Raw genomic sequence first — 27,544 nt, 5'->3', positions numbered from 1 at the left:
GATCATGAGTTCAAGGTCTGCCTGGGCTAAACAGCAAGACTTCTTCAGATAATGGAATCAGATACTGAGTATTTTTCTAAATGCCACACTGGGCACACTAACAATTTTAACAAGTTCTACCAAAACCAACTTGAAGGTTTTCTTGTTTGTTTGTTTAATAGTTAAGGTGCTAGGAACTGAACCCAGATCCTCACTAATGCTAGAAAACTGCTCTACTCCTGCACTGTATTCCCAGCCCCCAACTTGATTATTGGAGACAGTAATGCACGGGCCTCTGGAGCTGAAATAATGCAAGGCCTTTGGGTTCTAGAACACAAAAGGACTGGCCTACCTCCACAGGCTGCAGGGGGCCCTGGAGAGTTTCCTGCTGTACCAGTGGATGCAGGGGTCCAGGCAGGCCTTCACCAGACACTCCCACAAGAAAGCTCTCAGCATCCCACACAGGCCCTAGGAGTGGTAAGTATGCAATGAGGTTCCAGGAAGAGGTGACACTGGAGAAACATCCAGGTTGGAGCTGGACCTAGGTCTGAGCAACCTGACAGAACCATCTACCCCCCCATCCCAATCTTGTTCCCTCTGTATTTCTTCTGGTTCAGCTCTAACCCAGGCATAAGAATAAACATTCAACAAACAAATGATCAATACTGAGCCTGAGAAGATAAGAACAGAGAAGCGCAGCTCCTGCCACCCAGCAGTCCATTACCTCCAGGCCTCAGCTCGCAGACATAACTATGTGGTGCTGAACACAGGTCTGTGTTACACTGCCCAGCTGGCCCCAGCCGTACACAGTGCTCCGCTGTAGCTGGGTGTGGCTCCCCAGGTAGCCAATTCTGGCAGCTTTCCAAACTGAAGGCCTCGCCCTGAGAATCCAGGCCTTCCTCTGCCCCCTCCACAGACGAGAAGCCGATCCACACATCCAGGCTCCTGTGGGCAGATTCAATGGAGGGCCAGGCCATCAGGGCGTATCTCTGCCTTACCTCTGGGGACACACTACTCACAACACCCTGGTAGACAGGCCATGTCACTTTCATTTTCCAGGTGGTGAAACAGCCTCAAAAACATTACCCAGAAAGGACCATAAACCCAGGCCCATAGGCCACATTCAACCTGAATCATGTGTATGAGACCAGTTCTTCTTGGAGACCTCAGATTTGGACCAGGATTATGGGCCACCAGACTTTGCCCTGAAGGGAAACTCTTGAGTGCTGCACCAGAGGACCAAGATTATCTCACCTATGGATGCTACATGATAATTCTACCAAGGCAGGAAGGCCCTTCTAGAGGCAACGTTTAGAGGTCCATGGCCTAGTTTAGGCACAGGTACATACACAGAAACATATATGAAGAAGTACACACAGAGGTGTTCAGGTGTAGGCACAAGCCTGGACACATATACATGGAGCCCTGGTTCCACGTAAGGGCACTGTCACCCATTAACTGGAGAGGGTCCTTAACCACTCTAGACCTCTATTTCCCCTTCTCAATGCAGGCAATGTAAAGGATGTGAGTAACCACCCATAAGATAGTAGCTCCCACCCCACCCAGGGAACAGACTCCCAGGGGAGGTGAAGTACACCCTTACCACCCACCCCTGACAGAGGACTACAGGGGCTCAGAATAAGTCCCTACAAGCCTGGACAAGGCACAGGAGCCTGACAGACCACAGATGGATAGCACTGCCACTCATTGTGTACGAGAGGGTGATGAGCATAGGGGAATGAGAAGGAAGAAGTATATCCTGGTGGTGACCAAGAAACCAGTCTACCCAGCATTACCCAGGGCCCTCACCTAGAGGGGCAGAAAAGACTGGGAGCCTATAAAGTGTTTAGAGAAGCTGTTCCCACTCACATTCGCCTTTACATATGCAGAGCCACCTGTGGGGCGTGAAACAAAGCGGGACCCCGCCTCCTGCGCTCCAGCTCACCTTCAAGCCTCTACAGGCTCTGTCTGTACCCAGCATCCTCAGCAACCTCTACCCACTTTGGCCTTTCTAGGGTTTGGCGACAGGTACCTGGTAACCTGGGAGACTAGGAAGTGCTGGATAGCAGGACTGTCCACCATGGCCAGAGCAGCTCCAGCCCAGGTCCGGCATTGCTCCTGTGCTTGCAGCCAGGGTGCCTTCTCTGCCACCAGGCGGTAGCAGTGCCCATTGCCAGGGAAGATCTCTGTGTCCGAGGGGCAGAATGGGTGCACCACTAGGGAACAGTAAGCAAAGAACAAAACATCAAGGTATGCCTGAGGCTGGAGTACCAGGCTCTACCCTACCCCAGGGTACAAGGAGAAGCATGAGGGGTGAACCAGGGTAGGCACCTTGGGCAGGTTCCTTATCCAAAGCCAGGATGTTATAGGTGACCTTGAGGGCTGAGCCTCCACGGTGCCGTATGGCAAGTTCAAGGCTCTCATCACTGTGCACAGAGGACGGGCACACAAGCTCCAGGACAGTAGGTACCACTTCTACTTGCACCTCTGTCTCCAGCAGAGCTGAGACAGCCCCCAAGGCCAGCACAACTGTCACGTGATAGTCCCCAGGTAGCATATAGGAGTGGGTGGTAGCAGGGCCAGCCATGTCCACCTCAGGGGACCCATCTCCAAAGTCCCAGCGCGTGTAGTTGATAGGGAGGGGAGAAGTGACGTGGAAGTCTGCTGGCTGGCCAGAGGCCAGGGGTCCATGGGGCCCCACCAGGGCAGCCCCTGGGGAGGCAGGAAAAATGTGCTGGAGCAAGGTAGGGCTCCCACAGGCAGAGTTGAAGGACGAGATGCTGGAACACCACGACAAGCAGGCAGAAGTGTTGGAGGACTGGTCTGCCCCACAGAGGCACTGGTTCTGTTCTGAGAGGGCCGCAAGGCTTTTACCAGCTGAGAAGCAGAAGGCACTGCAGGCCTCAGGCTCCAATGGTCCCTCATGAGCAAAGAAGAAGGGGACAGCTGCCACAGCACTTGAGCTGTTTTCAGGGAGACAGGCCACATATTGCTCACCTGGGAACAGACAAATACACTAGGTCCCAGGGTCTTACCTTCTCCTGGCTGCATCTTATTTCCTCACCAACTCTCTTTAAACTCCAAGGCAGAGCCCCCACCTCCACAGAGACCTTCGACACCCTGTCTAGCCACTGTCTGCCCATGATTGCCTTTCCCTGGGCCTCATCTGCCACCTTATCAGTGGCTCCACTCTCCCTGGGTCCTGCTCAGAAAGGAAAAACAATGCCATCCCTGTCCTCTTGAATCCCCTGCACTCACCACAGGTACTGTCCAATAAGGGGGCACTGAGGAGAGGTTGGCCGGCCAGTGGAATGGGCCCCCTGCATGTGGCTGCCTCAGGCTGCACCACATGCACCTGCCGTTCCTTTGCCCAGCGTGGCAGCCACGCCAGACCACAGTTGCACTCAAATGGGTTCCCACTCAGGTTTCTGCAGGGGAGGGGCAAGTGTGGGGTACCAGGCCAGCAGGGCTACAGATCAGCCTCCCACTGCCCACAACTCTCAAAACTGGGAGGGGCAGGGAACAGGGCAGGACAGAGGAGATGTTGGAGACAAGAGACCAGATACTGATACCCACTAAAAACAAAGCAACTTACATTTCACTTAAATTAAATAAATTAGCAAACACGTCTTCTTCTAATGTAGAAATCCTATTGTTGCTTATGTCCCTGCAATAAATGAGGATTGGACAAGGTGTGACCCTTTGGTGACAGGTAGCAAGCACTTCCTGTTTGCCCTGACTAACCTCTAGTGTGGCAGGCATAACAGGGAGGGTACACTCACAGCTCCACCAGTGCAGAGAGGTTCACCAGGAGCCCGGTGTCCAGCGTCTGGAGTAGGTTGTGGGACAGGTCTCTGAGGAACAAGTGACTGTGGTCAGGACAGGAACTCTGGGCTAGTTGAGGGCATACCTGGTTCTCACAGGAGCTTCCCAGCCTCCAAAGCTATGGCTTTGCATCCCACAAACCTCCTGTTCTCACAGGCCCCAAGAGAACTTTTCTCATGAATGATATGAGAAACACTTAATCTCGAGAAATTGAGGTAGAAGAGCTCAGAATTCTGCAAACATCTCAGCCCTGCACTGAGGACCACACAGCAGGTCCACACAGAACTGACCTAAATGCTCTCCCAAAGGAGAGTCCTGGGCTGTCTCCAGCACAACAGAAGAGTCCCGCATCATCAAGGACTGGGAATCTAGCTGGTAGTAGAAGACAGTCTTCATGCATCGTGTGCCCAAGATGCAGAGATGAGATGAATGTGGAAGAGCCCTGCTGGATAACCCGTACCACAGTCCTGATGGTGGCAAACAGTCAATCTCCCCAAACAAACTATCAAAAACTCTGGATCCAGGACTTGGGAGATGGCTTGGTATTGTTAAAGCACTTGCCTCAAAAGCAAGAAGACTGGAGTTCTGATCCCTAGAACTCTCATAAATGAGACTAGCCATATTGGTGAGCTCTCAGTTTGATTGAGAGACCTTGTCTCAAAGGATAAGATGGAAGAGTGGCTAGGTGACCATAGTGGCATACACCTTTAATCCCTGCACTCAGGAGGAAGAGGCAGGATCTTTGTGAGTTCCAGGCCAGCCAGGGCTACACAGAGGATCCCGGTTGTGGTAGAATACTATTTATTTATTTATTTATTTATTTATTTATTTATTTTGGTTTTTGAGACAGGATTTCTCTGTGTAGCTTTGGAGCCTATCCTGGCACTCACTTTGGAGACCAGGCTGGCCTCGAACTCACAGAGATCCGCCTGCCTCTGCCTCCCAAGTGCTGGTATTAAAGGCATGCGCCACCAACACCCAGCCTAGAATACTATTTTAAGGTGTATTACTTTTGTTTATGTTGTGGAACATTTAAAGATGTGTTGCTTTTGTTTATTCTGTATTTGTTTAATGTATTTGTTTAATTTGTGAAGTTTGATTCTTAGCCTGTTTAAAACACCTGCTTGGGAGCTGGAGAGTTGGTTCAGAAGTTAAGAGCACTGGCTGTTCTTCCAGAGGTCCTGAGTTCAATTCCCAGCAATCACATGGTGGCTCACTATCATTTATAATGAGATCTGGTGCCCTCTTCTGTCCTGAAGGCATACAGGCAAGCAGAACACTGTATGAATAATAAATAAATCTTAAAAACAAAACAAAACAAAAAAACCTCCTTGGTCTAATAAAGAGCTGAACAGCCAATAGCAAGGCAGGAGAGAGGATGGACGATGCTGGCAGGCAGAGAGAATAGATAGAAGGAGAGATCTGGGAGGAAAGGAAGAAGGAATGAGAGAGGAAGGAGGAGGACTTCAGGGGCCAGCCACTCAAGGAGTAACAAACAAAGAAAAGGTATACAGGAATAGAGAAAGATAAAAGCCCTGAGGCCAAAGATAGATGGAATAATTTAAATTATGAGTTAAGAAAAGGTGGCAAGAAACAAGCCAAGCTATGGCTGGGAATTTATAAGGAAGAATAAGCCTCCATGTGTAGATTTATTTGGGAGTTGAGTGGCAGTATTCCCCCATGTCCCCCACCCTGCCAAAAGAACAAAGAGCAAAACAAGCAGCAACATCCTGTCTCAAAAAAAAAAAAAAAAAGATGAAGAGTGACCAAGGAAGATTCCCAACAACTATGGATTTTCTACACATATTTGTACACACATGCAAATACACATAAACATACCATATACACATGCAAAGGGGGGGACATCCCAGACTTCATTAAAAAAAAAAAAAGATGTCATGAAGGTTTGTCTATAGTTAATAATAGTAAGAATTAAGAAATGTGGGAGGGGCTGGAGAGATGGCTCAGAGGTTAAGAGCACTGACTGCTCTTCCAGAGGTCCTGAGTTCAATTCCCAGCAACCACATGGTGGCTCACAACCATCTGTAATGATGGCTTGCAGGGATACATGCAGACAGAAAACTGTACATAATAAATTAATAAATCTTTTTTTAAAAAAAAAGAAAGAAAAAAAAATGTGGAAATGGCTGGGCGTTGGTGGCTCATGCCTTTGATCCCAGCCGTTGGGAGGCAGAGGCAGGTGGATCTCTGTGAGTTCCAGACCAGCCTGGTCTACAAGAGCTAGTTCCAGGACAGCCTCCAAAGCCACAGAGAAACCCTGTCTCGAAACAACAACAAAAAAAAAAAAAAAAAAAGGAAGAAAGGTCGGGCGTTGGTGGCTCATGCCTTTGATCCCAGCCGTTGGGAGGCAGAGGCAGGTGGATCTCTGTGAGTTCCAGACCAGCCTGGTCTCCAGAGCGAGTGCCAGGATAGGCTCCAAAGCTACACAGAGAAACCCTGTCTCGAAAAAAAAAAAACCAAAAAAAAAAAAAAAAAAAAGGCAAGCGATATAGCCAGGTCTGGTAACACATGTAGAAGCTAAGGCAGGAGAATGACTACAATCTAGAGCAGCCACGGCTATAGAGTGAGATCTCATCTAAAAATGAACTAAAACCTAACAGACCCAACTACATTCCCAAACAAGCAACGTCTACACAAAAGATCATGGATAAAATAAAATAAAAAACAAAAAACAGACCAGGTGGTGGTGACGCACGCCTTTAATCCCAGTGCTCAGGAGGCAGAGGCAGGTGGACCTCTGTGAGTTAAAGGCCAGTCTGGTCTACAAAGCTCCACAGAGAAACCCTGTCTCAAAATAAACAAAAAATAAAAATAGAAATAAAAATAAAAAACCCCGAACTATAGGCTGGAACTACTGCAGCAGCAAACATTTGGAGTAACAGGTGCTCAGAAGGCTGAGGCAGGTACATACAGTAAGCCGATGAAGGAGTTCCAGGAATGCAGGCTTGGAAATGCAATAGTACTTCTTCTAACTCACTAACTACCCAATCACATTCTGCTGCAAACATTGTGAATAAACTATTCAGCAAATACCAACTATTCCTTCTTAGACTAGTGACGTGGCCTGGTAGCTAACAACTCCAATCAAAAGAATTAAAGCTTTCATAACAACTTGACAACTACCAATAAATGTCATCTACTAAATTTGTAGTTGTGTTATATCGGAAGTCTAGTCCCCAATTCTAATAATAGGGAAGTAGGTAACTTAGGCTCCACCGATGTAACCAATTAACCTTGGCATTGCTGGGCCCTTTTAGGAGACATTTCCAGTATCAAGCTCTATCCAAAAACTTGCCTACCCTCCAGCTCCAGGGTCTTGGTAACCCTTAGTCAACCCTGCCATCCATGTCCTTGGCTCTCTCTACATACACACTCCAATGTCCAGTGACACTCTGGGAAGGAAGACCCTGCATCACCCTGACTCAGTGGACACTTCTGCACCCTTCCAGGTCTATACACCACTCCACAGTCTCTAATTCATGTGACCCACATTCCCCACAGGATTGTGCTTAGTCTTCTGGCAGTGATGGCATCTCAATAAGAACATGCCTCTTGCAAAGGCTCTCCTTTATCCCTTTCCAGAATTTGAGAGAGAAAATCTAAAAGGAAGCACCTTGCTGGACTTAATCCCAGCAGAGGCAGGCAGATCTCTGAGCTCAAGGCCAGCCTGATCTACAGAATGAGTTTCAAGACAGTCAGAGCTATAGAGAGATACTATTTCAAAACTAAGGCCCCCCCCCAAAAAAAAAGAGTAAGTGCCTGGTGCAGAGCTCCAAGTCCTACTTTATGGGATGTGAAATGTTCAGGATGCTATAAAATCCCCATGGTCTTTATCCATGCACAAATGGTAATCCTGTGCACTGGTTCCACCCCCACCCCCACCCCACTGTTCTCTGCCTACAGCTGTAGTGAAGGACTTTCCTTCTGATGGAAGCAGCACTCAGAACATATAAAAATCAATGGTATTGTGGAATAATCTTTTTATACACCATGAAGATATGTCACTCTATTGGTTTAATAAACAGCTGAACAGTCAATAGCTAGACAGGATTTCCAGGCACAGAGGACACTGGGAAAAAGTGGTGGAGACAAGAGGAGACACAGAGGAAGCAGGATGGACAGTATGTAGATGAGGTAAACAAGCCTCAGGGCAGCACATAGATGAACAGACTTTGGATAATTTAAGTTATAGGAGCTAATTAGAAACAAGCCTAAGCTATCAGGAGAGCTTTCATAATTAATAATAAGTCTCATGCAAACAGAAAAGGTTACAGATAAACAGTAAACCATGTCCAGACAGGAAAAAAAACTCTAAACAGGTTACAGTGTGTTTAAAAATGTGTGTAGACTTAAGAAAATAAAATGGGTATAGACAGTTATAGAAAAAAGAAAAACATTTATAAATAATAAAAAGAATAAGTCATGCAGAGATGGGAAATACACAGGAAGTCTGGATCCTGTATGGTTCATATTGACTTTAGAGTTTTGAATCCTGATGAGCAAACAATAACTATTGAGAGACACTGGGTTATAAAAACTACTAAATTAGCCAGGCAGTGGTGGCGCAGGCCTTTAATCCCAGCACTTGGGAGGCAGAGGCAGGCAGATCTCTGTGAGTTCCAGACCAGCCTGGTCTATAAGAGCCAGTTCCAGGGCAGCCTCCAAAGCCATAGAGAAACCCTGCCTTGAAACCACCCCCCCAAAAAAAAAACCAAAACCAAAAAAACTATCAAACTAAACCAACCTATATGTTTAAAAAAAAACTTTAAAATGGAAGTTGGGGTTGGAGAGATGGCCCAGTGGTTAAGAGCACTGGCTGCTCTTCCAGAGGACTCAGATTCAATTCCCAGCACCCAAATGGCAGCTCACAACTGTCTGTAACTCCTGTTCCAGGGGATCTGATGTCCTTGTACAGACATACCTGTAGTCAAAACACCAATGCACATAAAATAAAAATAAGTAAATTATTTAAAAAAAATAAAAATGGAAGTCAAAAGATACATTGGGGAAGTGGCTATGTTTTTGTTTCCACAGAAAATGAAAGGCTATGGATGGATTCATTCAAGGTTGATAGAGATCAGATTTGATCCGGGAAATCAAATCTGTAGCTGAAAATCCTAGCTACAGACATATAAAAATAAACCTAGAAAAACTACAAGACAGGTGATGTATATTTTACCTGCTCAGACATAAAACTAAAAAATCATCTTTGGCTGGCTTATGTACAATGCACAGTACATACCTGTGTTAATGCAGATATGTATGTTACCTTTGAAAATTTATGTTTTTAGAACAAGGGGACCAGATACCAATGAAAATAGGTAGTCCAGGTGATCCAACCTCTCAGAATGCCTCTGTTACAGTTTCCTCAGAGTTCCGAATTCAGAACAGCTTCAAGCCTGATAGCTGAGATGGTCCAGCCTCACAGACTCTTCTAGTCAGGACTTGACCCCTATCCTAATTTTCTCAGGGTCCCCCAAAGATGCCAGTGCTCCCCAGACAATGGGAAGCAGACTAGAGAATACAACACCCACCTTCCTAAGAGGTGGGGTGGATGGGTTTTGATCATTCAGTGGGCTATTGATGTTTGCCATTGGTTAGGGAAGGGAGCTGATTATAAATTGTTATTGGTCATGAAAAAATAAACTAAACAAAGGAGATTAGATTCAGGGATCACTTTCTGAAGAGAGAAGAGGGGATATAGTATAAAAATGGTAAGATAAAAAAAGTGAGTTGTTGAGTCTACTTTTAAACAAACACTAGTCTCAAATATTTTACACTGGTATGGATTTTTGTATATTGATACAAATTTAAGGTTTTTTTGTTAGAACATATTGTACAGACATTTCTTATCTTGTTTAAGGTATTGTACCTATGCAGCTCATTTAACAATGTAATGTAAACTTCCAGTCCTTGAAAGTTATTATTACAAACTATCTAGGATAATAAAGAAATACAGGTTAGTAGTCAGTTACCTATAACAATCAAACTTATAGTTATGTAGGTAGGTTTTCAAGATCAAACAGAGATATGTTTTAGATAGATAGATAGTCTTCAAACACTTCAAAGACCTACAGAATATGGTACTTAAACTGGAGGGGGTTCAAGACAGGGGTCCTCTGTGTAACAGCCCTGGCATCCCTGGAAGTTGCTTTGTAGACCAGGCTGGCCTCGAACTCACAAAAGATCCTCCTGCTTCTGCCTCCTGAATCCTGAGATTAAAGGCATGTGCCACCATGCCAGGCTTAAAATGTTTTGTTAACATAGGGCTTTTTATGAAAGTGAGACGTGTCTGCTCTTGGCAGCACCAATTTACTTCGGAGAAGATGATGGGCAACAAAGAAACTCCATATGGAGTTTGCTTTCAATATGGCAAATCTAGCCATTTGGACAAGAAGTGGTTCTTGTATTGACTGCTGACAGTATGCTATACAAACTGGACAAGTAGAACCCAAAGGAAAAAGACTGCTGAACTTTGCCAAGATAAGGCAGAACAGTTCTGCTTCACAAACAAGTCTGCCAAATATTCTAGGCCTGTAGCTGAGGACAGATGCCCTGACATTCCAGAGGAACCTTGGGGTCACTGTCCAGGAAGCCAAATTCTTAGTTTTGGAAGTGGCTTGCACTATACTTCCTGTTCACTCAGTTAAATATTTTATCCTTCTGGGGTCTTTGATGGAATTGAAGATTAGATAGTTACAGTTTTCCTTAGTTATGATAGAAGATAAATTAGGTCCATAACTTTGGACACTTCAAGAGAGGGTAGGTAATGGAATATTTTCTCTAAATTCGCCAAATACAAATGTACTGGTCATGGTAAATGTAATTCTTACTTGATAATTGTTCTTATTGTACATAGTTTCACTTGTTAAAATTAATACTTTTCCTTTCTATTTAGACAATACCTGATAATTGTTCTTTTTTTGGGGTGGGGTTCGAGACAGGGTTTTTTGTGGCTTTTGGAAGCTGTCCCGGAACTAGCTCTTGTAGACCAGACTGGTCTCCAACTCACAGAGATCCACCTGCCTCTGCCTCCCGAGTGCTGGGATTAAAGGCGTGCGCCACTAACACCCAGCCCTGATAATTGTTCTTATTGTATATAGTTTTATTATGTTAGAGTTAAAACCTTTCCTTTTTATTTAGACAAAGGGGGGAAATGTCATGGAATAATGTTTTGTACATTTTGAAAATATGTCACTCTGATTGGTTTAGTAAAAAGCTGAATGGCCAATAGCTAGGCAAGATTTCCAGACACAGAGGATACTGGGAAGAAGGGTGGAGACAAGAGGAGACACAGAAAAGCAGGACAGACAGTACATAGATGAGGTAAACGAACCTAGGGGCAGCACAGAGACTAACAGAGATGAGTTACTTGAAGTTATAAGAACTAATTAGAACAAGCCTAAACTATCAGCCGAGCTTTCATAATTACTAAGAAGTCTCTGTGTGGTTATTTGGGAGCTGGCTGACAGGATAGAAAAATCCAACTACAAATGGGAACCATCCCAATGAACAAATTCTGGACTGACATAAACAAGGCTGAACTTGGTGACATGACTACCCACTTGCTGAAGCCAGAGGCCAGGGTTTTCCTGGCTGGCTTCCATCCCTAAGCATGTTCTGAGATACAGCCCTGACCCCTTGCTAGATTTATCTCACCTCTGCTATCCAAGCTCCCACGTGAGAAGAAATGGTCATGCCAGGGGAAACATCAGTTAGATCTAAGCAAGGACTTTCCACTGGCTACAGTGATGATAGCACAGAAACCTGCATTTTTAGGAGGAACCAGGATATAGACTGAGCAGCAGTGACTCAGGAAAGGCTAGTGAGACAGGGACAGAGACCAATTTAGGCAGGTCTTATATTTGCCCCAACATGGAAGTTTTCCAGCCCAGCCTCCAAAATTGGAGGAGGAGGGGAAATAAGAACCCCCAAATTTAATTTTCTCAGAAAGTCACCCTGTTAGTTGCTAGGGTCAGCTAAGAAAGCAGATGGGAGGGCATCAGCCTCAGGGTACCAACACCCCTCTCCTCATCTAAGAACACTTCAATTCCTGATCCAACCAGACACTCCAGTGAGACCCAGCCCAAGAGAAGCACCAAGGCTCCTTTCCCAAGAGGCTACTTTGTAGTATTTTCCCCAGATCTCACCTGAACTTGGGCTATGGCCCCCAAAAGAAACAGAGCCATAGGGACTCTGCTCAGCCAAGCTCCCAAACCCAGGGTGCTGAACAAGACAGCTTGGACAGAATGCCTCATACCCAGGGTTAGAAATCAGCACCAACAGGCAGGGGATGTAGGGGAAAATAGAGGGACACATAAGGTCCCTGCCCAGAGGCCCTGAACAGAAATTTTCCATGTCTCCATCTGTTGTTGCCATCACTGTTCTAAGAATATGGCTAAGACCTGACTAGCCCCATCTCTGAAGGCCTCATTTCCTGCCAGATGATGTCACTATAGTCTGATGCCCAGGAACCATATTTGGATTCCCTGAAAGGATCAGGGACAAGACAAAGGCAAACATGAGGTATCCTGGCAGAAGGTGCACAGAAGCAAGGGGCAGCACCATTGGCCCCTTACCTGCCATGAGGAGGTAAGCCAGCAGCCTAGCTAGAACACCCTCAGAGGGCCTAGGCCACCTGGGTACTCTGGACCCTCTAAGACCTAAGCCAGAAACTTACAGAAACCCCCACAGTCAAGGCTAGAGGGAACCTGAACTGGGACTCACACATACTGGGGTGACAGGCAAATACTCATACTCTCTCTTAGTTTGGCAGACCACCCCCATACTGCTTACGTCACTGGGAAGGACATAGCTTCAGTTTCTACATGAATGTGGAGTGTGTCCAACTTGGCCTATCTGTTGCCCCCTCCTGTTCCACAATGGGTGACTATGTTGGGAAAGGTAAACAAAGATCTATACCCTATACATGTGGGCCCCATACCTTCCAGATCACACACTCTAGTGGGGTAAGAGACAGAGGACAACTCATGTCCCAATACTGCCATCTCTATGGGGCTACCTGGCCTGATGGGAGGGACCCCAGCCTCCCCAAGTATATGTCTACGGGCTCACATATCCCATGAGATATCTTGTTTCTGACTTCCAACTTTCTTCAAATAAAGAAAAACAGGGGGCTCCCTGAGCTTCCATGCACAGGCTACACCAACTGGGGTGATGCTGTGAGACAAGGAGGCAGGCAATCTCAGGGCACCTCTCTGCAGGACAGCAACAGTATAAAGGCAAGTGTGTAGGTCTGTGCAAACACTGCAAGCAAGCCCTTACTAAGATGGGCCTATTCCAGAGCTAAAATAGGAGGCCCTCAACAGGCTGCCCACAACAAGATGCAACCCAGACCAACAGCTAAGCAGCCTCGGTTTCCTCCTCTGCTGTGGGGAGTAGCCTAGGTACCCACTCCTTAGTCTAGATGTAGGGGCAGGGGGGATTTAAGGGCCAGCTGGAGCCCCAAAGGAAACATCTGCACATTCCAGACGCATGTGGTCAACAGGCAGGAGAGTGCCAGCCACACACACACACACACACACACACACCCCAGCCCATTGCTGGCCGCCATGCTGGAAACAGGGCTCAAGGGGAACAGCTCTGAGGGGCCGTTTGTGGATGTTATGTAACCCACTCCACGGGAGCCAGCTGCCTTCTCCCTCTGGCAGGCTAAGCCAGCGTGGTAGGAAAAAGCCCCCAGTACTCCTCCAAGGCCCAGCTTCATCCTCTCTCTGGGAAAACAAGAGTCCCCTCAACCAGCAAGGATGAAACTCCATAAACATCCCCAAACAGAGCCAGGGCAGAAGGAAATGGAAGCCACCATGAGGGGGCAGCCCTAGGTCTGGGCGAAGTGGCAGAGGCCCTAGGCTGGCCTCACGCTGGGTGCCTTTCAGCAGTAATGGGCCTTTCATAGCCTAGCAGCAGAGCCAGTCTAAGTCTAATATTCTCGCTCTGTTTTTGTTCTCTTTGCTTTTTGTTCCCTTCTATTTATGGCAAGCAAGGCTGGCTTCCAGGGCCGGAAATGATGTTTAAATTAATGAATTCAAGTTTAGGAAAGAGGGAGTTGAAGAAAAACACCCCAGCACACTGGTGGTAGAAAGGACAGGGGCAGTCTCTGGACTATACGAACTGTTTTTCTAAGAGAAGGGTCAGAAAGGACAGCCATACCTACCTTCACTCTGCATGCATCTTGAGGCCCATCTCTCACCTGGCTCCAAACCAGGACTAGGTACTCAGTGGGGAGCTCAGTGTCAGAGATGACAAAGAAAATACATCAGGACTCAGGCAGTGAAATGCCATGTTCAAAGTCCCTCAGCCAGGCTGTGGGACCTCACAGTTCCAGGGTCTGGGGAGCAGAAGAGGCCCCACATTGTTACAAGATGTTCTGTAGGGTCTTTTTGTCCTTTAAAAGCCCTTTGTCACAAGTACTAATTTCTCCCACAACTAAACTATAGCCAGGATGAGATGCTGGGGATGATATGACTTGCCTAGGATTTTCTTGGGACCTATAAGCAAGAACAGAGATCAAAGACTCAGGCACCAAAACCAGAAGGAATGTGATAAGCAGTGGGTTCTTCTAATACTGAGGGACAAGCCCAGCCTAGCCCAAGAAATAGCTGTTTCAAGACCCGTTCACTGTCCCCATGGGGAGGAAGGTCTGCTCACCTCCATATACAAATGGGGCATTAAGGTCACTCATTCAGATCAAAAGGAGGAAAAGAACCAGCACTGGAGCCACTAGCCTCTTTCCAAACCACTTCCTGATGTCCATACATCATGACACAATGCCAGGACCATGTATGGCTGCTCCTGTCCCATTACACTCAGCAAGGGCAGGAGCTGTTCCAACCCTGATCAGAGAGCCTACTGCCTCTTCCACACTACCTGACAAGTCCACAGCAGCCAGCAGATCCAAAATCTTGAAAGAGTGTCAACAGGCAGATGGGACTCAATTGCTGCCCGGCTTTCTAGGGGCTGTGGTGTCCTGTAATGGGCAGGAGCCTCAGCCCAACCACAGTCACAACTCAACCACTTGGGGATCAGGCATGGCCAGGGGCAAGAACCATCACAATACCAGGGCACTGAAGCAGTATGGTGACTCTCTACTCCTACAGCTGCAAAGTGGTCCCTTACTATAACCCTTACCCTAAATAGAGGCTGCAACCAGAAGTTGGCTTCTGCCACTGCCAGAGGGTCAAAGCCCTTCCCAAGGTGTACTCACAGGGTCCAACCAGCTTTCTTAGCATTATGGATACCACATTCTACCAGGATCCAACCCACAGGAGTTTATCAGGGAGAGGAAGCACTGTCTACCTTGACCCCCAAGTGCACCCCTCTCCTTGGCAATTAGTGCCTGGGCATCACAAGGCCTCTTTATGAAGACTTCTGCCAAGCCAAAAAGAACGAGGTGTTCTGAGAAAAGACATGAGCTGCATTTTCCAGCTGTATCTCGTCCTTCAGAGAAGACTGCTCACGCCCTGTGGCGCCCACACCAGGCCAGCTGGAGCCATACGGACAGCTGAGGCAGGCCAGGCCTGAGCACAGAGCCCAGACAGCCAACACCCCAGACAGCAGCAAGAGAAGCGGGGTGTTTTCATTCCAGAGCACTAGGCGGGCCGGCTGTCTGGGCTCCTGCTGCTGATGTTGGCCACAGCAATGTTCCGGAAAGGAAAATGTGTCTCCATCCAAAATGGCTTCCTCAATTGAAACCCAACCCAAGCCAAGGTTTCCCTCAGGAGCCAGGGTCACTATGAGATTCTCCCTCTCAGCAAAGACACCCTGGGATAAAGAAAGGCAGCAGAATGGCCCCTTATGCCCCAGGAATGTTCAGGGAGGCTCAAGCATTACTTAGTGAAAGTCACATGATGGCAGCCAGAGAAGACAGAACAAAGCTATACAGGAAGTCCATGTGGAGACATTCTGTTTGTCTATGTTGGATAGAGAACCCAGAAGGGGATGCCTAGCATGGTAGCCCAGGTATTGGGACACCAAGCAGGAAAACTGATGCCAAATGTAAAGCCAAGCACTCTTCAAAACAAAAACAAAAAAAACAGCAAAGGGAAACTGAGGCTCACATACATTTTGGGTTTCCTAAAAAACCCCAAAAGCCCAGTCCTGAAAGCCAAGGTTTGCTGGGCACATGGGAGCAGAATGCAGGGCAGTATCGCATCATCACCCAAATTAGAAAATGAGGGGAACTGGGTCAGCAGATGCCATGGTGTGCTTTCAACATATCCTAACTGCCTGATATATGCCTGATATATGTGCATAAAAAGACAACATAAAGGCTGAGGTTAGTAAGAGGAAAGTTACATATGCTGGCTTTCCACTGTAATCCCAGAACTAGTGAGACAGAAGCAGATGCCAGGTGAGAAGCCAGCCTGCTCTACATACTAAGTTCCAGACCAGTAATAGTTACAGAATGAGACAGTAAGACCTGTTTTCAAAAAACCAAAACAAGTGGTGGTGCATGCCTTTAATACCAGCACTGGGAGGCAGAGGCAGGGGGATCTCTGTGAGTTCGAGGCCAGCCTGGTCTACAGAGTGAGTTCCAGGACAGCCTCCAAAACTACACAGAGAAACCCTGTCTCGGAAAAAAAAAAAAAAAAAAAAAAGAAGAAGAAGAAGAAGAAGAAAGAAAGAGAAAACAAATGAAAAGGAGGAGGAGGAAGAGAGAGCACAGTCATTTATTTACACTTGCAATCCCAAATGAGAAAAATGGAGGCAGGAGAATCAGAAGTTCAAGGCCTCTCTTGACTATATAATATGATTGAGGCCAACATGAGACCCTGTCTCAAAAGAAACTAAAACTAAATAAAACCAGGGGCTGCAGAAATGGCTCAGCAGCTAAGAGCTAGTGCTGCCTCCCAGAGGTCCTGAATTCAGGTTCCAGTAACCATGTTGCCTGTAACTCCAGCTCCAGGACACCCTCTTTTGGCCTCTAAGGGTACTCGTACATATAAAAATTAAAGTAAGCCGGGCGTTGGTGGCGCATGCCTTTAATCCCGGCACTCGGGAGGCAGAGGCAGGAGGATCTCTGTGAGTTCGAGGCCAGCCTGGTCTTCAGAGAGAGTGCTAGGATAGGCTCCAAAGCTACACAGAGAAACCCTGTCTCGAAAAACCAAAAAAAAAAAAAAAAAATTAAAGTAAAGTAATATTTTAAAGCAAGTATAAATTAAAAAAACAAAATAAAGAAGCTGGGTGCAGTGTCTCATACCTGTAAACTCAGCACTCAAGAGGCTGAGACATCTTCACAGCAAACTCTGGGCTAGCCAAAGCTATCATGTGAGAACTTGCCTCAAAAAAACAAAACAAAAAAATTAGAGGGAGCCCAGCATACTTGGTGCATGCTTGTAGTCCCAGTACGTGGTAGGCTGGGGCAACAGAATTTCTTGAGCCCATTTAAGACCAGCCTGGGCAACAGAGCAAGAACCCCATCATACACATACCACCACCACACATGTCCCATGCCATACACAGAGGTACTGGGCTAGGAGGTTGGATTTCTGCTCTCCTTGACCAAGATGTTGAGGTATGAATAGGAGTTTGCCTGCTTACAGTGCTCTGTGTTTCTCCTACCTATACGACATCTGACCTGAACACACATCCCACACTCAGGTTCTCATGATCTGTCTGCAATGCAATGGTCTTGAGGTACATTTCCTCATGGAAATGTACTTAAGGACAAGAGAACAGCCCCCAGGAAACATGGAGAAGAAAGGGGACCTACCTAAACAGCTGTAGGGTTAGCATGTTGCCAGTGCCTAAACTTGTCCATGCTCCACCTATCCTTACCTCTGAGACCCCACAATCCACCCTAAAGTACATTATAGGCAAAAAAAAAAAAAAAAAAAAAATTGAGACTCAGAGAGGTTGAGTGGCTGAGCCAAGGTCACACAGGAAATGCAAAGGCTGGGACATAAAACCAAGACTGATAACAGATTCCCAGGCCTCCCTCCAGAAAAAAAGGAACCGGGACAGAGGGAACAGAACAAGCATAGGAAAACCCACCCCTGCCCCAGGAAACACATATAGAAAAATGAGGAGAAGCTGGGAGTAGTATTGTGTGCCTTTAATCCCAGCATTTAGGATGCAGAAGCAAGCAGATCTCTGTGAGTACAAGGCCAGCCTGGTCTACACAGTGGGTTCCAGGGCAGCCAGAGCTACATAGTTATGATACTCTATGATACTCTTGAAAATACCAAAGGGGTACAGTGGGGGCACACGTCTTTAATCTCAGGACTCAGGAGGCAGAGGCAGGTGGATCTCTGTGAGTTGGAGGCCAGTCTGGTCTACAGAGCAAATTCTAGGACAGCCAGGGCTACACAGAGAAACATGTCTTGAAATACAAAAAGAAAAAAACAAAAAGGAAACTGGGGAGAAAGTACCTCAATAATCCATATGATGCCCTGGGTGAGTGCTTCAAAGGTCCCCATCTCTTGCCATCTCTTAACCAACCTGAGTGCGGTCTTTGTGATTAGCTGTAAAATATTCTGACCACATCACTTCTTTGGCGACACACCAATGTATGACTCTAAAAAGCACTTCAACATCTGGGAGCCTCAGTTTCATGGTCAGTATAATGGAACCTACAGAATCCATCCTACAGCCCCATAGAAAGACAATGGCCAAAAGGACACAACAGACCCCCAGCACAAGCCTCTGAAGGAACAGAGGAGGAGTGCATCTCCTGGGTATTTTCCTTAGAGATTTTTTTCCTGGTCTTTCAAGATGGGCAGAGGTAGTGTGTGTGTGGGTGTCTCTTTATATAAACCAGGCTTGACCCAAATTTGTAGCACTTCTCCTGCCTCTGCCTCCTTAGTGCTGGGACAATAGTGTGTACTACCACACTTGGCCTCCCCATGACCAAATTCTACATCTTCGTATGTATTTATTACTTGGTCTAATTAAAGCTTATTTGCATCAACAAAGTTCAAATAAAACTTGCATACTATGAAGTTCACACCTTTTCAAAATCTACAATTTGATGGTGTTTAGTGTCTTCACAAGCCTGGGTAACGTCACCAGTAGCCTCACAATGTTTTCATCACTCTAAAAAGCAGCCCACAGCACTTGGCCATATACCCTCCCCACCCTATGAATCTTTTTCTGTCTCCATAGATTAATCGTTCCTTAACTTTTCAAAAGGGTTATGTTGTTTTCAACACAAGGTTTCTATGTGTGTAGCCCTGGCTGTCCTGGAACAGAAATCTGCCTGCCTCTGCCTCCCGAGTGCTGTGATTAAAGGCAATCACCACCACTGACCAACTCCCTCCATCTTTTTGATACTAGTAGACTATTTTTGGTACTAATAGACTGCTATTTCACTGTGTGTTTTTTCCTATTTTTTCTTTGTTTTGCTTTATAAGACAATGCCTATCTATATAGCAAGGGCTAGCTTGAACTCAAAATTATCCTGAGCAAAATTTGCAGCACCTATCACCCAGAAATGATATCTAAAACAACCACATCTGAAGCCAAAAGACAATTTACACCTAATGCATTCCAGAGAGCTTTTTTTAATAACAGAATTGTCCTGCCTTGTAGTTTCTAGCCACAGAGGCCCCAGAGACCTGACAGAGCTGTGGCCCTTCACAACAGAGCTGGATACACAGAGGACAGAGACATGCCAAGAGCTCACAGCTCTGTTACTCAGAAACCTAATGATAATTGAGTTAGTTTCTTCCATGAATCAAAAGTAGAATAAAAGTGAACTAGCCTAACAATTAGGTAGACTCAGGCTATCAACTAGTTGTTCTTTATAGACCTCATTTGGACCCTAATTTAAATTATCAAAAATCCAGAGCCTGGCCTGGTGGTACACATCTGTAATTCCAGTTCTAGGAAGACTTGGGCAAGAGGATCAAAGGTTTGAAGGTTCAATGTCAGCCTGGGCTACATGAAACCCTGTCTCAAAAAAGGAAAAAAAAATCCAAACAGCAGGGCATAGTGGCACACACCTTTAGTTCCAGCACTGGATAGGCAGAAGTAATCAGATCTCTGTGAGTCTGAGGTCATCTTGAACTACAGAGCAAGTTCTAGGACAACCAGGACTACATAGAAAGACCCTGTCTCAAAAACAAACACATGCCAGGTGGTGGTGGCTCATGCCTTTAGTCTCAGCACTCAGGAGGCTGAGGCTGGAGGATCTCTATGAGTTCTAGGCCAGCCTGGTCTACATAGTGAGTTCCAGGACAGCCAGTGCTACACAAAGAAACCCTGTCTAGAAAAACCAAAGCACGGGGGCTGGAGAGATGGCTCAGAGGTTAAGAGCACTGGCTGCTCTTCCAGAGGTCCTGAGTTCAATTCCCAGCATCCACATGGTGGCTCACAACCATCTATAATGAGATCTGGTGCTCTCTTCTGGCCTGCATTATATATACATAATAAAACATTAAAAAAAGAAAGAAAAAGAAAAACCAAAGCATACTTGCACGTTGCTCTCTCTCTCTCTCTCTCTCTCTCTCTCTCTCTTTCTCTCTCTCTCTCCCCCTCCCCCTCCTTCCCTCCCCCTCTCTCTCCCCTAAAACAAAACAAACTTTGGGACAAACAAAAATGCCCACTGAGGGAGCATTCCCTAGTTTAGCTGTGTTTTGGGTATTATGATAGACATTCACAGATGCCAGTCTTTGGCTTAAAACATAGGGCAAGAATGACAGGCAAGAAGGATGAGAATTCATTACTCTGTTCTACATCCTTTCTACAATAAAATGCTCCACAGTAAAACCCAAAGCCAGTCATGTAGCAGCACCCTGCCAGTAATGCCACCTTTCTTAAGCAGCAGCATGATTTTAAGCCAAGGAACAATGGGAAGGTATGCTTTCAGACGACCAGCTGTCCTGCCAAGGAGTCATACACATACAGAGGGGCCTGATGGTAGTTGGAAAGGAAGCAATGTTCTTTGGGCACCTAAACAATGGCCTGAAAGGTTGCTCTGTGTCCTCTTCCCTTAATGAAAACCATATGATTTTCAATAGTCTGCAGGGTGGACAGCCTAATGGACACAGACTGGCCTCAAGAACCAGCAGGGGAACTCAACACCTGCCACGGAGGCTTCAGCTTCCTATCAGTTGGTTCTCCCAGCTTCATAAGTCGCTCAGAAGCAGTGTTGGAGGTAGAAAGAAAAATGTCGAGTCTTCACCCATCCATCACATGAGGTTTTTCTGACAACTCTCCACACAGTGTGAAGGCTAACACCTTGAGAAGTCTATGAGCTTAGGCTGGGCCAGGTTATCAGCCCTCAGAAAACCTCTTGCACCAAAACCCAGGACAATAGCTCAAGCTTCACTGTTTGCAGAGAGTCCATAGACCTGTATGTAACCATTCATCCTTTCTTTCCTAAACAGCTCCTAAGAGGACAGTAGGGGCTGGAAAAGGAGGAACCAATAGGAGCTGGGCCTGACCCCCAGAGATCGAAGCCAGCAGAGAGAGAGGTGCCCTCATTCACAGCATTCATAAATAAAAAGTAGGGGTGGATCTGATGCAGTTCTGTGGGTACTGCTGGATAGCTAGAGGGGATCCATCTCCAGATACAGCTGTACCATAAATGCTACAGAGTCAAGAAGCACAAGGACAGGCTGAGATCAGGATGAAGCTCCAAAGGACACAGGGCTTCCTTACTAAGATGGACTCACCCAACGAAAGGGCCCAGCTCTACTGTAATGGGCCTGGACATGTAATAAGTTCCTGAGGGGATTCCAGCAGGGACTTCTGGAGCTTAAGTGCCCAGGAAATCAGCAGACCCTGAGACAAATCTCTGCAATCTGTCCTCCTCATCTTTCTTGATCCAACCCTGCTCCCCAGCACTACAAAAGGTCCAAACCTGAGGCTATTATGTCTAGGATGTGATACCTTGAAAAAATTACATCACATCTCCAACTCTGTTTCCTTGTCTGTAAAACAGGGGTCCAGCTCTACCACCCTCCAGGGAATTAGACTAGGAATTAAGTGAGATAATCTATTAAAAATGCCTAGTTAAGCCTGGCTCAAGGCAATCTCTCAATAACTGTGTTACTTTCAGAATGCAAAACTCACCAGGTCTCAAATGTTTTGACCCCTCCAGGCAATTTCTCTTCCCTAAATTCCTAAGAAAATGCAGCCCTACCAGAGGCCCACTCTCATCATATCCTCTAGTCCCTAACACTTCTCAATCAGTCACCATACGTGGCGGGGACCAGCCTGCAGTCCGCTGGATCCACCTTGTCCCTTAAGCATAGACAATTCTTACACATTCATCAAATTCCTGTCTGCCCCCTCCCCTAGATGCCATCTCTAGCCCTGACAGAAATCCCCTACCCCAGAATGCATCTCAATTAGTCTCTAATTAAGGTTTATTATGAAACCTCCTACCACGCCCCAAGCGCTTGCAGCAGCTCCTGTTTGAGAAGCCCCGCAGCGTAAGACGTCAGTTTTCACACAAACTGGGATTTTTGGCTACCCTTCTGGGTCACGCCGGCTGCGGTCCAAGGTTTTCCTTATTTAGTCGGGCCGACATCCCTACTGGAACCTCGCCCTGGGAGCGGCCAGGCCCCACAGCGTCTTGCGGCCCTAGCTCGGGACCGCGCCCACACCCTGCGGCCGACAGCGCTGCAGCGCTCCAGAAAGGGCCCTATCTGCTTCAGCGCGGCTCCCGTAGGACCCAGTCGTGATGCTCTAGCCAGGCCGCCCGCCACCATGGCAACCGCCCGACCGCCTGCACTGCCTCGGCGCAGCTACTCACAGCGCGGTGGCGTCAGCAGGGATGCGCAGACTCGGCTCAAACGTCTGCAGCCAGCGGCCCGAGCAATTGACGCGGCAGGCGGAGTCGGGTGCCAGGCTGCAGAAGCAGGGGCGCGGGCAAGGCCCGCAGCCGTGCCCAGGGTCTCCGGCCAGCGCTCCGAGCCACAGGCCCAGGCCTAGGGCCAGCGCCAGGCGAGCGGGCGCGCCGGGCGGCATCGTCACCGCAGCCCGCGCATGGCCCCGGCTCCCCGAGGCCCCGTGCGCCGGCAGCCGCAGTTCAGGAGGGGCCCGCGGACCTCATGATGCGGGCCGGGACAGGATACCGCGGGGGCCGTGGCCTGTCTGCGGCGCGACAGCTGCTCAGCGCTCTGGGGCAGGCCGCACCTCAGGGCCTTGGCCGCCTGCTCGCGCATTCGCGCTGCACTGCAGACCAGCATCGGCTCCTCCTCCTACCTCACCCCCGGCGCCGCGCAAGGCGGCGCGTCTTCAGGCTCCGCCCCTGCGCTTCCAAGTCGACCGTAGGCGGGGCTGGATGAAGAGAAGGCTTTCGCAGGCTCCTCCCTCTGCCCTGCAGATCCTGCAGTAGGCGGGGCCTGAAGGAAGGGCGTCCGCCTGGGTCCCGCCCAATACTAAAGGGTCGTTGGTGGGCGGAGCCATATGGGAGGGGTGGCCTCCAAAGGCTCCGCCCCCTGCTCTGCAGGGCCAGCAATAGACAAGACTAGAGGCTCCGCCCCCTCGCTGCTGAATTAAGAGGCCCCACCCATCAAGCTGCTGTGAGGCCCGCAGAGCGCGTGGGCGGGGTACTACAAGGGTCAGTCTCCTACGGGCTACAGAGAGGCTATGTGAGACTGGAGGGCTACCACTTCCCGAGTTCCCCTTGTGAGGTCTTCTGGCTGTTGAGGCTTCCCCGGTGTCAGTAGCATTCTCTGCCCCCAGCCTTCTGTAATCAACAGTCACAGCATTGAAAACACCAATAGCTGCGGAAAAGATGGCTCAGCAAATAAAGGAGCTTGCGGTGCAAAGCCTGTTGATCTGAGCTGGATCCCGAAACCCACTCAAAGATGAACTTACACAAAGTTGTCCTCTGGCCGCAACATCCTCGCCATAGCACGCTCCCTACATTAATAAATAAAATTTAAAAAAAAACTGCGGCTTACTGTTTCTGGGTGTCCGCTGTGTGCGTTTTCACTCTTCGGCTCCTGGAGAGACCGCCAACGTGAGTCTCCACAGTAGTCAACAAATACTTGCTGCGTCATCTCATGGACCTCTGCAAAGGGATGCTGCAAAGGCTGGGAAGTGATGCACAAGACAGCGCTCACCTGGAGTGGGTGAAGCTCATCGCGGTGCCCTCCACTCCCATGAGCAGCCCACCCTGCGGCTGCTGAGTCGCTGGGAAGCTGTTGTCCCTCCCTTCGCTCAGGCAGCTCCAGTCTTCCAACTCGAGCTACTACAGATCCTTGTGCGCAGGACCTAAGACAAAACAAACATGAAAGAAAGTATTTCAAGCCCAGTACTTTGGATAAAGCTTGAAAACATGCTTAGGTGACGAATACCAAGAACTACATGTTGTGTTTCCATTTACAAGTATTTAAAAGAGGAAAAGCCACAAAGACAGGAAGTTGATTAGTGCTCTAAGGCTGGAGGGAAGGAGGTGAGAGTTTCTCTGAGGCAAATAAGCATATTCTGGGATTAATAAAAGTGAATGAACTGCCTTATTAAATATATTAAGACGCACAGGGCACGGTGGCACACGTTTCTAAGGTCAACGTTCTGGAATGAGAGTCAAGAGGATTCCCAAAAGTTCAAGGTCATCCTATCTACTTAACACACTCCAAACCTGACAAAGCTACTTACTGGCTCTCTCTCAACAAAACACAAACACTGCAGGATGGTGGTGGCACACTCCTTTAATCCCAGTACTTGGGTGGTAAAGGCAGACAGATCTCTGAGTTCGAGGCCAGCCTGGTCTACAGAATGAGTTCCAGGACAGGCAGGACTACACAAAGGCAGGACTACCCTGTCTCGAAAAACTAAAACAAGAAGAGAAGACACAAAACGCACATATGCACACACTGGGGTGGCATAAGAGTAGAGCTGGAGAGATGATTCAGCTGTTAAGAGCTCTAGAGGACGGTGTTCAGTTCAGAGCACCCATGGCAGCATACAACCGGGGAATTCCAAGGTTGTCCTTCTATCCTCCTTGACAGAGGATATGTAGGTAACAAATGCACACAAAATAAACAAATATTATTTAAAAGAAGACTAGGTCCCATGCTTGGGAAATTGTAACTCAGTTTTTTGTTTGTGTGTGTGTGTGTGTGTGTGTGTGTGTGTGTGTGTGTGTGTGGTTTTGGACAGTGTCTATAGTGTCTATGTAGCTGGTCTGAAACTTGCCACCGCCTCCAGATTAAAGGCATGATCCTCTCAAATCTGGCTAGTTTGGAAATTTTGTCATTTTGTTATTTTTTTTTCCACACTGTAGCCCAGGCTGATCTGAAACTATGCAGTCCAGGCTGGCTTCACTTTATGGTAATCCCCCTGCTTCAGGCTCTTAATTTTTTCTATTATAAGCATATGACATCATCTGACAAACATTTATACTTTACAGACAAAGGTTTTTAATTTTTTTTTCTTTTTAAGATATTGTCTTTCCATGTAGCCCTGGTTGATCTGGAACTCCTCGTGTAGACCAGGCTGGCCTTGAACTCACAGAACCCACCTGCTTCTGCCTCTGTAGTGTTGGAATTAAAGTTATACATCACCAAACCCAGCAATCACTTTTTGTTTTGTTTTGGGTTTTTTGTTTCGTTTTGGGTTTTTTGTTTTGTTTTTGTTTTTTGAGACAGGGTTTCTCTGTAGCTTTGGAGCCTGTCCTAGAACTCTCTCTATAGACCAGGCTGGCCTTGAACTCACAGAGATCCAACTGTCTCTGCATCCCCAGTGCTGGGATTAAAGGCATGTGGCACCAACACCCAACAACTATTTTTTAATTTTTTGGGGGGCTAGGTATAGTGGTGCCATACTTCTTTAATCCCAGAATTGGTGAGGCAAAGGAAAGAGGATCTCTTCGAGTTCAAGGCCAGCCTCTTCTATACAACTAGCTCCTGGCTAGTCAAGGCTACATAGTGAGACCTTGTCTCAATATTTTTTTAATGTGTGTGTGTGTATGTGTGTGTGTGTGTGTGTGTGTGTGTGTGCACAAAAGTTAGTTGCTGCCGGCTGGGGACATGAGCCACATAGAGCTCTGCAATTCCCCAGAAGATAAGTGTTCACCACCATACTTCTGTGGATAATGGGATGCATGAGTGAGTCCACATTTTAGGGATGAACTAAAATGTTTGGTACAACCAGTCCCAAAGAAGAACAGGTAGATGCCACACAGGCAGAAGGCAGAGATGAAAAGGAAGCAAATAGTGGTCTGGGTTCTTGAGGCCAAATGACCCAGAAGTAAATAATGTGTCCACCCAGAAGTCTGGACCATGGGAGGGATGTAGTCCATTCTCAAGGCCCACTTCTTTGCCAGATATAAGGAAGGAGGAAGTTAGTATAAGGAGGAGCTCCAACCTAACAATTGAAAATCTACAAGCTAATAAAGAATTGTAGATAGAGTGTTGTAGGCCTGGCATTGGTGGTTCACGCCTTTAATCCCAGCACTCAGGAGGCAGAGGCAGACAGATCTCTATGAGTTCGAGGTCAGCCTGGTCTACAGAGTGAGTTCCAGGAGAGCCAGAGCTACACAGAGAAACCCTGTCTCAAAACACACACACACACAAAAGACAGTGTTCTAGAAACAGCTTGAAAACACTAGCATGAGGACTGAAAGGATGCATATTTACCAGCCATCTACTGTAGACAGAGCATTTGTCCCAAGTTTGTCAGAACCCCAGATACAAGGGCTTCTCCAAGGTCACCTTGACCTTGGCCGTTGCTGTGTCACCTGTGCATTGCTAAAGGAAAGATGCAGGGAGTGACCTTTATAGAAGGCATTTTGAATGGAAGACTTGGCAGGAAGCCATATGCCAGCAGGTAGACAGCATGTAAGGTCTGTAAACAAAGTCTGTGCTTAGCTGTCCTGGAAAGTCTCCATGTGTGTGGAGGGAAAGCAGCATGGGGTAAGGAAGGACAGGACACAGAAGTACCAAGTCTTTTTCTTAATATGGGAAAAGTTTTACAGGTTAAAGGGAACATGCCAGCAAAGAGAGGTGAACAGGAGAACATTCAAGAACTCAAAGGGCAGAAGGATACACCCACAAGAAAAAAGTGAAGCAGAGTGGCACACACCTGTAATTCCAGCTCTCAGGTGGCAGAGGCAGGCAGACATCGAGGCCAACCTGGTCTACAGATCGAGTTATGAGCCAGTCAAGCTACATAATGAGAACCTAGCTCATAAACAAAAACAAACAAACAAAAAAACCAAAGGAAACAACGAAACTAAGTAAGTAAAACAAATTAATCAGCTGTTTAAAAAATACATTTATTTGATTATTTTCTTTTATGTGTATATATCTGTCTGTGTGAGTGTACCCCATATATGTGCAGGTCCTGTGTAGGACAGAGGACGGTATAGGATTCCCTGGGACTGGAGTTACACATGACATGGGTGCTGAGAACTGAACTGGAGTCTTCTGGATGGACAGTACACACTTTTTTTTTCAGTTCACACTCTTAAATGCTGAGCTATCTCTCCAGCTCCACTCTCTTCTTATTTTTATTATTATTATTTTGTTGTTATTGTTCTAAGACAGAGTCTCACTATATAGCTCTAGTTGACTTGAAATTTACTATGTACTCTAAGCTGTCCTTGAACTCATAGAGATCCATCTACCTCTGGCTCCCAAGTGCTGGGATTAAAGGCAGGTGCCATGCAGACCCAGAATAATCATCTCTAAAAGACTGTATGAAAGTGTCTGTGGCTGGATGTGGTGGTACATGCCTTTTTCACACAATAAATTTTCTTTTTTGTTTTTTGTTTGGTTTTGGACTTTTTTTTTGGAGGGGG

The 27,544-nt window shown here is 47.1% G+C and overlaps 1 protein-coding gene across 9 annotated transcripts in view; it reads right to left on the bottom strand.

Moving 5' to 3' along the window:
- Positions 1-22,943, bottom strand: part of Pkd1 (polycystin 1, transient receptor potential channel interacting) — a 51,179-nt gene extending 28,236 nt beyond the window's left edge. For 8 of the 9 annotated variants that reach the window (XM_027424935.2, XM_035447851.1, XM_027424937.2 and 5 more), the window contains exons 1-8: positions 22,547-22,943; positions 3,762-3,833; positions 3,575-3,646; positions 3,238-3,407; positions 2,311-2,976; positions 2,012-2,195; positions 704-924; positions 332-447 (exon numbers count right to left, since the gene is read on the bottom strand). In XM_027424935.2, coding sequence (XP_027280736.1) covers positions 332-447; positions 704-924; positions 2,012-2,195; positions 2,311-2,976; positions 3,238-3,407; positions 3,575-3,646; positions 3,762-3,833; positions 22,547-22,761 — 1,716 coding nt within the window. In that variant the 5' untranslated portion in view covers positions 22,762-22,943. Of the gene's footprint in view, positions 1-331; positions 448-703; positions 925-2,011; positions 2,196-2,310; positions 2,977-3,237; positions 3,408-3,574; positions 3,647-3,761; positions 3,834-4,094; positions 4,230-22,546 lie in introns of those variants that run through there. The other variant, XM_027424942.2, reaches the window with a different exon arrangement.
- Between the last annotated feature and the right edge of the window lie 4,601 nt (positions 22,944-27,544).

This window comes from Cricetulus griseus, chromosome 7 (genome assembly GCF_003668045.3).
Source record: "Cricetulus griseus strain 17A/GY chromosome 7, alternate assembly CriGri-PICRH-1.0, whole genome shotgun sequence".
Classification (NCBI taxonomy): Eukaryota; Metazoa; Chordata; class Mammalia; order Rodentia; family Cricetidae; genus Cricetulus; species Cricetulus griseus.
This window is presented reverse-complemented; position numbering and strand designations above follow the sequence as displayed.